Here is a 17,962-nt window from a genome sequence, read left to right as displayed (position 1 = left end):
AAAAAATCCAAGTTCTGAATTGGTGTCCTGGTTACAACGAACTGTTTCAAATCACAATGCCTTTTCTAAAAGCTTCCGACAAGTTCTCATAACGTTCACAGGAGCATGAGGTAGCTTTCTTTATTCCACCCTTCAACAGCAGTACCACCAGCCTGTTCAACACACATTAACAAATGATCTTGAAATACCAGACTCGAAGGTGAGGATGCTGAACAAGAGACAGCAGCCAAGGAGCTTGAAGAAGGAAATCTGTTCAACTTGTCAGGCACTTTGTAGGGGGCCTCCTAGTACAGCATCTCTGATGAAGACATGGGCTGGACCCCTACAATTGAGATCTGATTTGAAATTTCCCAGTGTTTGGTGGGGGGAGGGGGAGGTCTGGGATTTTGGTCTAGGTGCATCTCCAGCCTGATAGTATAAAATGCCCCAAGGTACCAATAAAAAAGAAAAGTGTTATGCATTTGAGAGTGGAAGATTGGTTAAAGTGAAGGGCAGAGAAGGAATTAAATTAAAGCTGGAACTAAGAAATCTTCATGACTGTAACTATTCCTGTTCACAGAACAATATCACCCCATCAGAGGTTACTCAGTGGACCAATCACCGTGTAATGGAGTGGTTACGCTCAGTTGACCTAGCAGAATATGCACCTAATTTGAGAGGGAGTGGTGTGCATGGTGGACTTATGGTAAGGGTTTAGTGTTTCACTTATAAGAGACTCCAGATAATATTTTAATACTATATATGGCTAAAACCAAATGTAACTATGTGTTGCCATGTTAGCAATCTCCTTTTTACTTCAGTCTGTCCAAATGGGCAGTCATCTTTAGTAAGCTTCTTGCTGTTAGGAACCTTTATAAACCCTGATGTGCTGGCCATTTAGGTAACAATGTTTCTGTACACCTAAATTTTCCCTTGCATTCTCTACTTCTTGCCCTAAACTGTTCTATACTGTTGCTGTGTGCTGTTAAACAGCTGGATGTGCTTCTGTAGTGGGAGAGTATTTTGATTCCTGTGACTAGTTTGTGCATCAGTTTGTAAAATACTTTGGGATCGTTCTGGATTTCAGACACTGTACAAATCATCTTCGTATAGTGATATTAATCTCTGCTGGCTCAGATACCACAATCAAGAGCACCATCTAAGTAACTAGGCTGGTAGATCAGATTCTTGTACAGAAACTGATTATAGAATGCAGAACATTGCTGTGCTGTTTGAGAAACGCACCACACAGAACACTTTCACTCTATGCTTATTCACTATCCATTATATACTGTTGTTAAGCTTAAATAAAGTTCCCAACATTAAAACCGAGATGAAAATTACACATTAACATACTATTATCAGTTTGACAGGATCTCTGAAGCGCTCTCTCTAGTCATCCAATCAGAGAAACATTTTTTAAAAAAGAAAGAAGGTGGGGGGAAAGATCTTTTACCATAAATGAAAGCATATTTTAAACACGATGGTGGGTCACTCTTACTTTCTCTTGTTTACTGGTTTGTTGTCACTGAGAACTCTGCAAAACCACAGGAATAACCCTTTCTAAACCGAACAGATGTTAACTGGAGAAGGTGGTGAGGTTCTATGGCCTGCAATGTGCAGGAAGTCAGACTAGATGATCATGATGGTCCCTTCTGTCCTTAAAGTCTGAGTCTAACTCTTTTCTTCTCTTTTTGTAGTGCATTTCCCCTAAAAATGGCCTATGCAACCCAAAAAATGCCCATAAAGTCTGGCATGGCCGCTGGCATCCTCAAGACCTAATCCAGGGGTATTGATTTCAGTTTGACTCTCTGTGGTTTGTTTCATAGGTCTTGGAACCTCGTTTTAATGTGGAAACCATGGCACAGTTGCTGAACATCCCACCAAACAAGACGCTGCTGAGACGCCATTTGGCGACCCATTTCAATTTACTGGTTGGTCAGGATGCCCAACATCAAAAGCGTGAAGCCATGGAATCTCCAGACTATGTCCTTTTAACTGCTACTGCCAAAGTGAAGGTAGGTCAATGCTTATTACTGTCCAGTGTACGTGTGCATTTTAAGAAGCAGTTAAACTGCCACTTTGCCAGACATGTGGTGGTTTTACAAGCGTTCAGGGTGCTGTTCCCTGAGGCTTTGTGGGGCAGAAGGGAGAAAAGCTAGCTCAGTTAGTAGAGCATCACACTTTTAATCTGAGAGCCCAAGATTCAAGTTCCTGCTCAATCCAAGTGCTTTTTAGAGTGGGAGGGTGATCAGAGGCGAAGATGCTAGGCTGAGTTAGGAGAGCTGTAGGACCCTACCAAATTCACAGATGTGAAAACCGCATCACTGACCGTGATATCTGGTCTCCCATGTGAAATTTGGTCTTTTGTGTACTGTTTCCCTATACGATACAGATTTCACCAAGCAGACCAGCGTTTCTCAAACTGGGGGTCCCACCCCAAAAAGGGCTTACGGGGATCGCAAGGTTATTTTAGGGGGCATCGTGGTATTACCACCTTTACTTCTGCGCTGCCTTCAGAGCTGGGTGTACAGAGAGCGGCGGCTGTGGGCCAGGCGTCCAGCTCTGAAGGCAGTGCAGAAGTAAAGGTGGTAATACCACGACACACCCCCCCCCCTTCAATAACCTTGTGACGACACTCCCCTCCTTCCCCCTCCCCATCATCTTTTGGGTCAGTACCCCTACAGCTACACCAGCGTAAAATTTCAGATTTAAATAGCTGAAATCATGACATTTTAAAATCCCATAACTGTGAAATTGACCAAAATGGACTGTGAATTTGGTAGGGCCCTACAGATCTAGAATCAGTTCCTGGCTCTGCTGCAGGCTGTGTATGTCACCTTGTGTGATGGGTCTGTGCTTTAGTTTCCCAGTGGTAAATGAAGATAATGCTTCCTTTCTTCTGTCTTTTACCCTGTTCATTTATATTTGTAAGCTGCTTGGGACAGAGACAGTCTCTTACCCTGTGTGTGTGTTCAGTATTTAACACAATGGGACTCTGATCTCAGTTGTGAATCTCTAGGTGCTACTGTTACACAAATAATAATAAGAAGGAGGATCTGTTTCTTCCTGGTTTTGGTTGTAGTGAAATTTGAAATATTCAGGCTAACGTGTTTAGGATCTGAGCCTCTATTATTTGTTTGCAGTTAAATACCTGATGGAAGAATAAAAGCTTAATTAAATCCAGGCTGAGTAAATTACCAAATTCCTGATTTTATGACAGTTTTTTTCCAACTTTTTAAGCCAAAGAAGCTTGCCTTCAGCAATTTTGGAAGTCTGAGGAAGAAGAAGCAGGATGATGTGGAAGAGTATGTGTGCCCGATGGAACTGGGACAGGCATCTGGAAGTGGGTCTAAGAAAGGATTTAAGGCTGGCTTGGATATCCGAGTGTATGACGATGACGATTTGGATAGACTGGAGCAGGTGAACCAACTTCTGCTGTTTGTATTCGGCGATGGCGCTGTTGGGTTTGAATGGCATACCCAGTGTTTACCTTGGCTTGTTTAACTCCTTGTCACCAGCAGTCATGGAACACCATGGTACTACCAAAAAATATGGTTCCTGACACAAGTCCAAAGGAACTACTTATGCGCAGAATTTGGACATTAATTTGGCACAAGTAAGCTTTTCCACAACACCAAAACTTACTCCCCCACAATTGGCATAATGTAGCATGTTTGTTGCTTAATGGATTTACTGAATTACCACCACAGATAAGTATAAATTATTTTTTCCCCTGTGACCTGTTTCTTGTAGATGGAAGATTCGGAAGGGACAGTGAGGCAAATAGGAGCATTCTCTGAAGGCATCAACAACTTGACAGTAAGCCTTAAAATACTGCCAGTAGAACTAAAATATCCGTGCTTTGAATATGGCCCAAAACCTTAGACAACCTCCTGTACTAAGAAATGTCCCAAAGTATTGCCAAGCACAGCTCTACTTCACTCTTCTTAGCAGACCATCTGTGTTTGGGAGCTGCCTTTTTTTTTTTTTTTTTCTTCCCCAGCCCTTTGGGTGGTTGCTTTGGGCAGGTTTTAGTCTATTGCGGAACTTGGTGAAAGTTAATTTTTATATTGTGAAACTCCTGCTATATTTAAGTCGACTGAAAGTCCAGAATTATTGTGCAAATCGGAGTTCTGCTTATATTTAACGCTAAGATTTTGTCATGGTTATTTTTAGTAAAAGTCATAGATAGGTCATGGGCAATAAACAAAAATTCACAGGAGCTGTGACCTGTCTGTGACTTTACTAAAAATAACCAGGGGAGGTGGGGACAGGGATAAGTAGGGGTGGAGGAATGACAGCTGGAGTCCCATGAGGGAGGGACTGACAGGCGGAGCCCCACTGCCATGTGGGGGGCGCACAGGCCCAGCTCCAGGAGCCACAGGGGGGGTGCGCAGCCACAGGGGGGCGCATAGCCTCCACTCCAGGGCTGGCTGCGGGGCAGGGGCACAGAGTCCTGGTGCCAGCCCCAGCCACAGGTGCACGGGGGAGGGAAGAGGGGCACACGGCCCTGGGAAGCTGCGAGGTGTCCCACCTCCAGCCCCAGCTTCAGCCGTTGACAGCTGAAGCCGAAGAAGTCACACAGGTCTGGTAAAGTCACTGAATCCGTGACTGCTGTGACGTCTGTGACTACATCGTAGCCTTAATTATCGTGAACCACCACAAAGAATGTCCCAGGTGTGGTTTGGTTTGGGTTGGTTTTCTGTAAAATCATGGGCTCCAACCTGAACCCAAATCTGGTCTTTTTTCACCACACTGCAAAGGGGCTAGACAACAGCCAGATACCATAGCTGAAGGTTCCCCTAGTGGGGAGGAGTCCCCAGTGTGTAGAGCCTCCAATAGCTGACTCCTGCATCATCACTGGTGTAGGGGTAATCCTGCTGGGGATGAAGGGTGTGGCCACTATGGCAATCCCTGGCTGGTGGATGGCCCTTTATCAGCAGAGGCAGCCAGGCATACTGGGACTGCTCTACATTATGCCAAAGACCAAAACAGCTTTAGGATCAGGGAGCTGCAAATGATTCTCTGTCATCTCCACCCAGCATATACTGGATGCAGAAGAGGAGTGGGGTGAATGACTTCACCCTAGAGGATTCACTACAGTTGCATTGCATTTTATTTTCCTGAGACTACACAATTCTGAGTTCTTAATTTTGTCAGAGTCTGTGTTAATTCTTCCTTTGTTTCCTTTGCAGCACATGTTAAAAGAAGACGAAATGTTTAAAGACTTTGCTACTTGCTCTCCTTGCGCCAGTATAACAGATGAAGATTCAAATGTGTGACCGTAACTGCCGAATACCAGTAAAGAATTCAGTTTCTTATATGCTAGGAACATCATCGTTATATGTGATGGGCAGCAGATCATGTACATTACATTGTTCTTGCTTCTGTTTGTTAGAAGTGATATTTTTGAGTGGATAAGGAGAAAAGGTGCCTATTCTAAAGTTGCCATAAAAAATAAACCAACCAGAGACTGGTGAGCGGTAGTGTAATTGTTTTTACTATATTTAATGTACAAACCTGTGACATATATTCCAAAGTATTGCATTTACAATTGGCTGCCATAATGCTCTTTATGCTTATTCATGTTGTGAAATGTGCGGTTTCAAAATAATAGGAAACATTCAACTTGTAAATAACCTGCATCAGCATTCAGTGTGGCTTTCAGCTGAAAAAAGATATCACTGGTGTCCTATTTTAATGGATTTGTCCAAAGTAAATACCAGTTCTTTCCTTTCATATCCAGCGTAGGCCTCCAGGCCCCACTGCCCTACACAAAACTCAAGGTAACTCTTGACTGTTGCTGTCTTATTTTTATACTGTTTTATATATTAAAAAAAATTATATGAAGTGCATGTAAAGCAGAAGTTTTATTTTGTGACATAAAGTGGTGAAAGGTTCAATTGTTTTTTAAAGGGATGATCCCAGTTTGCAAACCAGCTGGTTACTGGAAAAGTCATACTGACCTTTGAACTGTTTGCTTCCTTTTGTTTTTAATTTTTGCAACGTGTCGTCAACATTCTTATGTTTTGGATGAAGCTATTGTGAAATGTAGATCTGCTTGCATCACATTTCTAAATCTGTAATATCTGAAATTTCTCTTCTTTTCTTTTTTCCTCCAGCAGCAGCTATTAACATTAAAGTAAGGTTTTAATGGTATTAAAAATATTCTGGAAAATTCACAGCTTGAAATTGAGGAATGCTCAGTGTGGGGAAGGATATTTCTGTATTGTGTTTCCAATAGGATGGCTTGTATAGTTGCAAAAGTTATGTAGAGAAACATATAGGAAATGTATAATTTCCCAGCATTAAACCTAAGGCAGGGTTTTGTCCCAAGAATAAGTCCAATACCAAAACACACGTTGCCTAATACTTATGCCTCTGTAAAGCACAGCTCCTTTCTGCTTTGAAATAATCAGGTTTCTAAAATTCTAACTAGCCAGTGAAAATCTTGTGTCCAACATTCTATAGAACTTGATGGTTCTTTTCAAAAAATGCTAGCTCTCTGTCTGTTAAAATGATGATTGTTAAGGTGTTGAATGTTGCATGTATTGTAACACAATGGCATGATGCTTCATTACTTGTGGGGAAAAAACTACAGCTAGATTAATTATCTTACCATGTTGTTTGCTTTAACAGAAGGGTTTCATCATGCTTTTCATCATCGCTCTTGTTACAAGCATTGGGAAGGACGCTGTTCTAGATAAGTTGGTTATTACAGTCTAACCAATGTTAGATTTATGGCAATTTCAATACATCCGATCTATTGTTACAGAAGTTGGGAAGGCAATCGAGACGTTATCAAGATTTTTAATATGGGCTTCTACAAGTTGCTGGGAGGGATTTGAGACTTTTTGACGGTTAGCAGTATAACTGTGTACGCTGTTACCAGTCTGTTTTTTTACAGGATGGGCAGCCTAGGTTTATATTTATTTATAACTACAATAACTTCAATAGAACCAATTACGTTATGCATTACACTGAACTCTGCCATTCGTTGCTTACTAACTAGAGCTTGGCAAATAATTTATAATGAATTATTTATTCATTATTCAAAATTATTGATGGAATAATTTCTGCAAATAATTCTTGGTCTATAGCTTGATCGTCAGCAATTTCTTGTGATGGTTTGATATCTGAGCTATTTTGATTGGACAGCTAGGTCAGGTGGTAAGCGTCTGTTCCCTGACTGGCTAAGTGTAACACTTAGAATAGGATCTCCAGTGTGAATGCTTGTGAATTTGAAGTTTGCTTTCTGTGAATATTCTGCAGTATAATTACTATTTGTTTTGAAATAGTGCCCAACCAGGGATCCGGGTCCTGTTGTGCTCGGCATTGCACAAACACAAGAAAACATGGGCCCCTGCCCTTGGGAACCAACAGTTGTTTAAAATTCACTCATTTGCAAACTCTCTTGGAAGTGAGCACAATAGTTAAAACATTCACAGAAAGAGATCCCAAGGGGATTATAAACATACATATTGAAACAAATATTCACAGAAAGCTGTTTTTTTCCCCCATTCAGCCCTATCAATAAGCCTACTGAGAGCTTTAGATGTTCATTTGTTTTTAATTTTAATGTAAATAGAGGTCTTTTCAAAAATCATTCTATTCAGCAGTTTACTGGTTGGAAAAAGGCCATCCTATCCAAGCTACCTATCATCTGAACTTTGATTATTTTATGGAGAGAGTAATATAAATGCTAAAATAAAGTCAGGAAGTTAAAACAAACATACACTTATGATATTTTAAATTTTGTGTGTAAAGAGGGGCAAAATAAACTAATATGTATTGCTGTGTAAAAGCAAATAAAGTCTGTTGGAAAATGCCAAATATTTCTGGGCTTCTGCATTTTTAAAATAATATCTCAATTGTCTGTCTTCTTTATAGTTTCAATTGACCTTAGAATACTTTGCAAACTAATTTTCTGGAAAGTTATGTTCTCGTCATTTAAAAGGAAAAAAAAAAAAAGCCAAGCAGAATTCCAGTGGTTATATGTTTATTAAGCCATCCATCCATATATAAAGTTCTATTAGGCTAGCCGATTCTTTGATTTCTAAGGGGTCTCAAGTTTTATTTCTGAGACAGACCTAAACCAGCCCAGCTTGATGGCAACAATGTCATGAAAAAGCTCTGCACTCTGTTCCTGGGTTGTTCAATAATGATTTCTCAAAGCCACGTTAGTTGACCCATTGATCTCTTGATACCGTGCCATAGTGGAGTTGCACTGTGAAAAGTGAAATGATGATATTTTGGCACATCTGCAAAGAGTTTCAAAGTGCTGTGCAAACAGTAGTTAAGCTTCACAAAATCCTGTTTTGAAGTAGGGAAACAGAGGCACAGATAGGTTAAGTGACTTGCCCAGGGTCACATAGGTAGTCTGTGACAGGGCAGGGAATATAGAACCATGATTCCCAATCTTGTGCTTTAAGTGCAAGACCTGCCTTTCTCAGGAAATGGAGGAGAATGAACAACTGGAATCTAGAATACATTAAATAAAACTTTTCTGTATGTTTATTTACAATAGATGAGCAGAAGAGGACCTTGAGCTATATAGAGTTCTTATTCAAAAAAACCCTTTGAGATTAGCTCATCATTGATTATGGTCACTTTTTAAAATGACATTTTAATTTTCTTTAGCCTTTTATTTTTCAGGAAAAATTCTGCCTCTCTCCCAGTTATGGTTGCTTCCTAGCAATCCTTCTCATGGTATCACTTTACGGAAGAAGGCCTGCACCTCCTTCACCACAACCTTGTACCTTTTTATGCCTCTCAGTTCTCCTGACCACATGACCCTCAGTATGAACACTCACCACTGCCCCACAAATATCTCCATTTAATCACTGTGCCTTCAACATCTTATTTGCAGCAGGACATTTCCCTACTAAGTGACTGCTCTCTTCCTCCCAGTAGGGAGGCTCTCAGTATATTGGGCAGCTGTGAAAATTGAACCAGAACCTTCAGGCTTTTCTTTTGGGAATACGAATACCAACATCTAGTTCTTATACAGCACTTTTCATCCATGGATCTCAAAGTGCTTCACAAAGGAGGTGAGCATCATGCTCCCCATTTTCCAGATGGGAAATTGAGGCACAGGGAGGTCACCCAGCAGGCCAATGCCAGAGCCAGGAATAGAATCCAAGTCTCCCAAGTCCCAGTCCAGTTCTCTTATCCACATGGCTATAGCCCAGCATAAGGCTCTAATACAGAGGTGCTCAAACCGGGGGAGGGAGTGCACAGGAAGCTTTAGGGGGGAAAAAACCTTCCTGCGCACATTTTACCCACTGAAATGAATAGCAAAGCTCATTCCTCCAGACATATCAGGTCCTCAGAGGGCACTGTGTATCTTGACGGATTTCTGTTACGCCTGCAAAGCATTATACAAAGTTTTTGCCCTCTGTATGTTAATCCGTTTGCTGCAACACAGTGTGCTCATTTACTTGTAAGCATCAACCACAATTGCAGTTTTGCTTTTGCTCTTATTACAGTGGATCACTGGCTCTTTTTGAATCAATGCCTTAATGGGTTTCATATTTAGTGAGAGTTGCATGTTGATTTTTTTTAAAATCCGTATACGTACTTCTGTGGTGGAGGGAGGGGGTCACGCTGGTAACTACTATAGACACAAAGAAGGGGCATGCAATCAAATAAGTTTGAGTACTACTGTCCTAACGGCTACAGATGCTGCATCTTCCTGCATGCCAGCTAACCACACAGGTCCTGTTTCTATATTGTGACCTAAATTGACTGTTTGGAGTAAACATCTTAATTTTTTTTTCTTTCCAAAGAGCTTTGAGTGTATCTTATTATAATAGGACTTGTTTATTCCTTGCAATGTAGAACTAAAAAGTTAGGAACTCAGATACCACATAACTTGCAGTGATTGGAAAAATATTTTCTGTGTGTAATTTAGATGTACATCTCTTCAAATCTTGAAACAAATATGATCTTGAGAGATGGGGAGGAATACTTCAAAGAGGAACTGCAAAGCTTTTCGAAGCAAATGAAGCAAAACCTCTTCCATATCCAAATCAGTAAAAGATCGTGTCCTCAGATTAGGGAAATGCTCTGCTTTGTGTTACGTCCTATGAAGAGGAGCCACACAAAATTGTTGGCAAGCAAATAAGAACTGATTTCCAGTCTCTTGTAATTTCTGAGTCTATACAGGCCCCTGATTCTGCTACTGATTGGCATATTAAACAGTTTAGTTCTTTTAGTCATAAAAGACTGGACACTGGGGACAGTTGAAGCTTAGGGAATCATCTGCTTGGAGGTGAGTAGTTGAATCTGTGGATGCAGATGAGTTTCCGTAACAGAAGAGAGATGTTAGGCCTGCCAACAAATAAGGAGAGAGAAGATTGAGTGGGGGTCACTGAAGCAATGGCCAACATGGAAGGAGAACCGGGAGCTTCAAAACACTAAAGTAGAAAGGAAGAGAAGTTAATCAGTGATATTAAAGATTACAACTAGATCAAAAAGAGCAAGAGCAGAGACTTGCACCTTAATCTTACCTCTGAAGAAGTTGTTGGTGACCTTCATGAGGGAAGTTTTTGTGGAGTGGAGAAGGGCTGAAGTAGCTCAGGAAGAGATTGGAGGAGAAGAAGCCTAACCAGCAGAGAGTAGATAACATGCACAAGGATTTGCAAGAGAGAGGGGAGAAGAAATATAAGTAGTTGGTAAGGCCTGAGCATTTGAGGGAGGTGTTTTGGGTTTTTTTTTAGGTTGAGAGAAGAGAGACATGCTTGCTTGTTGGCTGGTGGAAAACAGCCAGCAGGCCAGGAGTGGGAGGATGGGAAGTATGATGAGATGGTTGAGAGATTAAAGGCAGAGAGTTAGAAGAAAGATCTCCACATCAATGTCTGCCATCAAAGAGGGAAAGGAGGAATGGAGAGGAGAAGGAATAAAGTTCTTACAGGACAGTGTTTGACAATATTGATGAGATCCTGGGCAGAGGAAGTGGTTTCATTGAAGAATTGAGGTTTGGAAGTAGCAGAACTAAAACTGGCCTGGGTTCATCCAGACAAATGCTATGAAGATGGCATGCATCTGACTATCATGTTTAGCGAATCCAAGAAAAGAGAGGAGGGTGATGGATTTTGTAAGAATGGAAGAGCTTGTTTATATAAACTGTTATGTATTCATAAAAGGCGGTGTATGGAACAGCCCTAGTGTCTGGGGTTCCCCAGGAGAAGGACAGTACAGGCAGGTAGGAACAGTCATGCAAATGTCCCCCCATCCTTGACTTACAAGGTATTTCTCTGGGGCAAGTGGATTTCCTAGCTTCCATTCTTTCCTTGGCCTTTCTCCTGGGTACTAGTTATTGCTAGCAAATTTTGCAAAATGGACAAGTGTCCCCTAGGAATGCACCTGAAACCACCCGCTCATTTCACACAGCTCTCTGAAGAGCTGTCAGATGGCAATGAAGATCGGTCTCCACTGTCCTGAGCTGAATTTGAACCAGTGTTCTGGATGGCTCCATATTCCGGTGAGCCAGCCAGCCTCCCTAGAAGGGCTTGTTTGTTAAAAACAGAAAAGGATACGGTAAGTTAAACAACTGGTGCTGGAATTAACGATAAAGGTGTAAAGTCTGAATAATGCACACTGAGGAAGTGCTACTGTGTGTGAAAGCTACCCAACCTGTTCAGCTGGTTTCTGGTAGTGAGCTGGATGAGAGCATGCCCAGAAAAATGTGTATCTGCCTTTCCGGAACTGTGACCTGTTTGCACAGCATAGCTCTGCTATCGGTGTGACTTTTTTCTGGTAAGCAGTGGGTGAACATTGTGCATATTTAAAGGTATGTCTTAACCGTGTGACCACGCAGCTTTCACTGAGAGGAAAAAGAAGCTACCCCAGAGCATTCTGCATGTGGGAATATCTTTTTTGCCGAGAAAATGGGCCAGAAATTATCACAGGAATATAATGAGAAAAACAAGGCTGACATTCTCATTATAAACGAGGTGTTCAGCCAAGGAGTGGTCCATGCATCTCAAAAGCTGAAAGAATACCTTGGATTTGAAGATCCTCAGAGCCAATTCCGCCCAGCCATGGATACTTTAAATGAGATCTTTTTGGTTAACTTCATCAGTTTCTGTATTGAAAAAGGAGTGGAGGAGCGTATCGCGACCAGCAAGATGACAAAGCAACAGTCTTTGCTGCTTGGGATTGACTGGATCTGGACTTTATCTGGAGCCGACAAACAAATCAATCTTCAGATCGCCGTGCAGTCTTTGCAGATGGCTGAGCTCCTCCACAATGAAACTGGGCCCAGCAAGGAAGCCAAGTTAGCAGACCAGCCTTTCAAAAACCAAAGCAGGTTTGAGAAGCTGGAAGAGTTCTGCACACTGGTGGGACAAGACTGCCTGGGCCTCTTTATAATGTTTGGAGTACCAGGGAAGCCTAAGGATATCAGAGGAGTCCTGCTCGACAGCATCAACAAGGAGAAACGAAAAAATCACCTGTCAGGCGAGAATGCTCTAAAGCAGTTTATCTTGAACACTGACAGCTTCCTCTCCACAAAAGAAATGCTTGAAAACTGCCTCTGTAAGAAAAATGGGCTCAAGGAGGTGGGCAAGGTGTATATTAACTTTCTTTAAACTCCTGGTTTATGGTAAAAGGGCTGTGAACCCAATCACCAAAGAATATCCAGTCCTGGTCTTTCAATCATCAGCATTTCTTTCTCTCTCACACACTATTGAACATATTTACTTAGTCCAGGCAGTTGATTTTTATAGAACCTAAGATGATTAACTCTCTTTCCAGTTTTTAAATCAACACTATATACATTCCAGAAAATGTGTTCATACCGGAGGCTTAATTTTAAGAATATTCTGTTCTTCAGAACTTTAATACTCCACACCCAAACCTGTGAAAGATCTTTTGGAAGAGTTGAGTTCACTACATTTACCTAGAGAGTGTGGGCACTTCTTAAACAGAAAGTTGCTATAAAGACCGTCGTTGGTTTTTTTTTTATTTGGAATGAGAGAGAAGGGCAATGATGCCATGATTTTATAATGCTGGGTGTAAAATCTGTTGTTCCATGATTGCAGAGACTAATCCTGCTGTGGCATGGATGTAGACTGAATGATCATAAGAAGCTTTCCTATATGTAACTCTTTTCACTAGTAAATGGTAGTCTGTTAATCATTTATTATTGTATTGCTGTGATGCCTTGACTTTGGAATCATACCTTGCAGAAAACACCTCGTAAGAGACAAAATCCCAGCCCCAAAAACACTAGACGAGGCAGACAAAGCGGGGGAGGTTAGGACTGAAAGTATCACTATTTGGTTAAAGGAAAGTGGTCTTGCAGAGTATTTTAAGACTTAAAATAGGGGGTGAAATCCTGGCTTCACTGAAGTCCATGGCAGTTTTGCCATTGACTTCAATGGCGATAGAACAGTGGTTCTCAAACTTTTGCACTGGTGACCCCTTTCACATAGAAAGCCTGAGTGCGACCCCTCCTTTATAAATTAAAAACACTTTGTATATATTTAACACCTTATAAATGCTGGAGGCAAAGCAGGATTTGGGGGTGGAGGCTGACAGCTCGGGACCCCCCCCATGTAAGAACCTTGTGACCCCCTGAGGGGTCCCGACCCCCAGTTTGAGAACCCCTGCGATAGAATTTCACGCTGTCTTGTATTTGAAGTTAAATCCCCCATGTATTACATATGCTCTCCATGTGCTTTTAATTATTCAGAGATTAATTATTCTTTTCAACATTTTAGGACTTAGTCATGCTCCCTTTTCAGCCACATTCTTGATTTCCCACCCTTCTCCCTGCCTAATTTCTAGTTAGCAACATGTGAGTTTCAGGTTGTATAATCCCAAATACTTTTTCAAGGGAAAGCAAGTAGTGATTATGTGTATAAGAGGAATTTACAAATTCACTATGTGGTTACAATGGCTTTGGTTACTTGGTAGTGATACTTTAAACCAGCTTACACCTTTGAAAAGACTTTATGTTCTATACTTGTGAATATTTAACTTTTGGGATATTAAGCTCCTTTTCACAAATCCTTTTCATATTTTTTTCTACTTTAAGTTGTATAGTCAAATTTCTATTTTAATGTAAAAATTGTATTCGACAAAATAAAACACGTAATATTGAGAATCAATTAGCTGTACTGAATTTGCAATCTTTGTGGTTATGAAAATGGAGATGATATGGCCTGATGTAACTCAGGCATACCTCAGCTAAAGTCAGTTGCCTTACACCAGCATAAAAGAGAGCTCAGAATCAAGCCTGGAATTCCTAGCAGATTTCTATGACGCACGGAATTAGGCCCATCGGTGAACTGAAAATACGAGAAGAAAAAACAGTAAGGGCACTGCAATTTGTCTTTAAGTGAGCAGCCAAGATCCACAACAATCAGCTGTCCTATTAGGAGAAGCCTTGCATATGCTAAAACGGTTCTTTGAGATCAGGGTTGTCTAACAGAAGTGGTCCTTAGTGTAGATTTCAGTGTATTTAAGTATTGAGGGGTTCAGTAAGGAGGAGAGGATAAAACTTGGTCTCTTAAAAATAGATACTTTGGGGGTGACTATCCAGCTTTTTGTTTGAACTCGGTAGCACATTCCATTGCCTTCATTATAAAAATCCTTGCAAGAACAAAGTCTTGTGAAAGCCTCAGTTATCCATTAGTTTGGTAACTTATTTATTAATGGAGTTAGTCATGAATATTTTGTCAAAATGGTTTGTTTCAACATAGAATGCTATTTTTGCAACATTGAAATTTTTCAGTAGAAACTTCAGATGTTGCTGACATTTTTTCAGTTTTCCTTTGGAAAAATCAAAGGGAAATGTTTTGCTTTGAGTTGGGTTAACCCGAAGTGGAACATTTCAGTTTAGTTTCCAGGTCAGTCTACTAACCTGTGTCCATCACAGCTGCTGTGGTACCTCATGCCTTAAGCGCCATGTGGAAAAGATGCTAAGTTCACGTATTATTTTTAGGAATGGTATGTCTGACTCAATTTCTCTGCTCCCTTTTGCATTGTTACCCTTCGTTACACTGTATTTTCTTTCCTGGGACAAAGGGTAAGCAATGAACCAAGCAGGCGTTGCATAGGCACGTAGGGGGAGGGAGAAGAATGGTGTATCAAGAACTGCTAAGGTATTAATGGAGTTACCTTAGAACTAAGCTAGAAGACAACTGCCTGGACCAGAGCCACAGGTCCCATGAGAACAATGTGACCAGACCTCTCAACCCCCCAGACTCTGAAATAAGGGACACAAGATGGACATCAATTGATTTGATTGCACATACTGTTTTATTTATTCTTTAAAATGTACAAGCATGCATGAGTTTCCCAATGTGTTGTCATCTACTCAGGGAGCAGCCTGGGCAGCCCCAGAAACGCAAAGAGCAGAAAGAGAATTTCCTGTTTCTATCTCCCTTTCCCCATACTTCCCATTACCCCCACCCCTTCCCTTAACCTTGTTTCTGACTCCTGTTCCCTTCTGTCACTGCCTTTCCTCCCCTCTCTACCCTGTAGGCTAAAATTGGCCCATCCACCACCACCAAAGTTTCTGCCCACCATGAGCAGGAGGGGCCTCATGCTGTCTTCTCACCTGTTTCCTCTTGAGGGATGACTGCAGGACCCCAGGACATCCTTAACAATGGGAGCCAGATGGGGGGTCTGAACATGACTGAAGTGTGAGACAAAGAAATAAAGGGTGAGGGGACTGCAATGAGATCCTGTTTTACCAGGACAGGTTGAGGGGAAATCCAGGTGCTGCAACCAGGCACATGCAGTTTTGCTTTACCCAAGCTAATGTCCCTCCATTTTATATTCCAATTGACTAATAAAATGGTGTCATTACACTGACAGGCTGTCAACATGTCTGCTGGCTGTAGAGCTCCCTTGAGGGTAAGCAGGCATCCAGCTCCTTTGGAGCTTGTGAGAAACACAGGTGCTGAAGCCAGGGACCCAGTCTGAGTAGCAGAGCCCCAGGGCCACCATGTGCCAAAAAGGCCAAGCAGTAAGAAAGGTAGACACCTGTAAAGGTAGGAGGCATATCAAGCTGTGTGCATCTGTCATGTGACATGCCATTCTCCTCTGTGGGCTTTTTGGAACTTTTCATTCCACAACACATGTTGATATTTCCACTTTTGTTCTGACTGGTGCTAAATCAGATTTTTGATCAACTCTACTTACTGTTAGACCTATCCTCAGACTGATGTGGTGTTTGCAGGCACATGTTCAGAGAGTGAAAACCTAAACTTCAGTTTTCCCTGAAGTGAGTTTCTTGTACCTTTAATTTAAATGTGCAGCTGGCTTTAACTTGACAGTTAGGCAATACAGTTTGTGTCATAAATACAAGTAGTATTGGCCCTAGCCTCACTGTGCATTAGCCAATAGTGTAAAAAAGCACCATTTTGCAAAGTAAAATCTATTTTTTTTTACTTTAGACAAATGGGGCTAGATCTTTGGTTGGTATATAGCAACAGAGTTTTCTATGGATTGACACTCATTTACCCCATGTAAGCATGCTGGGAAATATTTTATAAAGCAAAGCAGTTTCCTAATAAGACCTCACTATAGTATTTGTTAATTAACTTTGCCAAGAAGTGTGGTGACACAGCAAGGTATTTGGTAAGACTGGATTTGATTTCCACCAACATGTGAGGTTTTAAGCAGTGAGTCTCCTCTAGTCCCTCAATGTGAAAACCTTTTTTAAAAGTAAGAAATGTAATTGAGTCATTTAACATTGCGTGTGCACATGACTGACTGTCACAATTGCATTTACTAGTATTCTTTAATTGCATAGGGAGCTGTACATTATTCTTAGGCCCTAGTACAGGTTTTTTATTATTTTTTTACCCTGTAACAAACCCTTCTTACTGTTACCCATTGGTGGCTGAATGATGGGTGATGCTACAAGTTAACCTAATCTACTCAAACATGCAGTGAGTCAGGTGAGGAATCTGGGCTAGTATATAGTTTTATGGCATTTACAGCTTTTGTGTTTAGCTGTAATACACTAGTGAGCAGAGGGAGGAAATGGACTCAAAGGATCTCTGAGTAGACTGGAAAAAAACCCCACATTAGGGGCAGTATGTGTGGGATTGGGGTGGTGAGAGCTAATCTATTCTGGACACCATGGCAAGGGCAAACATTCCACAGCAATGTTTCCTACTAGAACATGGAGCTTTCTGCAGGCATGGAGTGTGTTAGAGGTGGGACCCTTCCTCCCATCCCAGCTTAGACAGTCACCTTGAAAAAACAAGAGACAATTTCTTCACCACTTGTAAGCAGAACCATGTCTTAGAGGTGCTCTAGGTGTGTCTGCATTTCTGCACTGCTCATAGGAGAACCACTGTCCACTGGGCCCACACATGCACTGTCTCATCTGGGCTAACCTCTCCTCAGTTCCTTCTCTACAGCAGAGTCATAGCAAGAACCCAGAAGTAGAGGGTAGGAGGGCAAGTAGTAAAGCATGCCTAGGGGGACATTTTAAAGAACTGTTGTTACTGCACAAGGTGAGTCACTATTTTTCCAACAGATCTCAGCTTAAGTATGGGGAAACTACTATTGAAAAACTATGATACCATGACAACACATTTAAGGCAGGTATGGAAAAAATGTAACCATTAGCAGATTCTCTTTCCAAAAAAAGGAATGGGCCTCTGCCACCAAAGGTGATGTACTAAAACCCTAATGGCAGGAAATACAAGAGGGTTTTGAGTACAGACTGAATTTATTCTTCCCTGAATCTAGTTAAGGAAACAGATTTTTTTAAAAAATCTGCAAAAAGAAAAGGAGTACTTGTGGCACCTTAGAGACTAACCAATTTATTTGAGCATGAGCTTTCATGAGCTACAGCTCACTTCATCAGATCTGATGAAGTGAGCTGTAGCTCACGCTCAAATAAATTGGTTAGTCTCTAAGGTGCCACAAGTACTCCTTTTCTTTTAGCCAATACAGACTAACATGGCTGTTCCTCTGAAACCTGTCATTAAAAAATCTGCTTGTTTTT

The 17,962-nt window shown here is 41.3% G+C and overlaps 2 protein-coding genes across 8 annotated transcripts in view; both read left to right on the top strand.

The window, feature by feature from the left end:
- The window catches only part of PPFIBP1 (PPFIB scaffold protein 1), a 178,871-nt gene extending 171,056 nt beyond the window's left edge, over nt 1-7,815 (top strand). For all 7 annotated transcript variants that reach the window (XM_048825799.2, XM_048825751.2, XM_048825741.2 and 4 more), the window contains 5 exons: nt 560-685; nt 1,809-1,997; nt 3,223-3,402; nt 3,736-3,801; nt 5,178-7,815. In XM_048825799.2, coding sequence (XP_048681756.1) covers nt 560-685; nt 1,809-1,997; nt 3,223-3,402; nt 3,736-3,801; nt 5,178-5,264 — 648 coding nt within the window. In that variant the 3' untranslated portion in view covers nt 5,265-7,815. The remainder of the gene's footprint in view (nt 1-559; nt 686-1,808; nt 1,998-3,222; nt 3,403-3,735; nt 3,802-5,177) is intronic.
- Nucleotides 7,816-7,897: 82 nt separating this feature from the next.
- Nucleotides 7,898-14,099, top strand: REP15 (RAB15 effector protein). The gene has a single exon (XM_048825825.2). It carries the CDS (start codon nt 11,874-11,876, stop codon nt 12,573-12,575), a length of 702 nt encoding a protein of 233 aa, XP_048681782.1. The 5' UTR covers nt 7,898-11,873; the 3' UTR covers nt 12,576-14,099.
- The last annotated feature ends 3,863 nt before the right edge of the window (nt 14,100-17,962 follow it).

This window comes from Caretta caretta, chromosome 1 (assembly GCF_965140235.1).
Source record: "Caretta caretta isolate rCarCar2 chromosome 1, rCarCar1.hap1, whole genome shotgun sequence".
NCBI lineage: Eukaryota > Metazoa > Chordata > Testudines > Cheloniidae > Caretta > Caretta caretta.
This window is presented reverse-complemented; position numbering and strand designations above follow the sequence as displayed.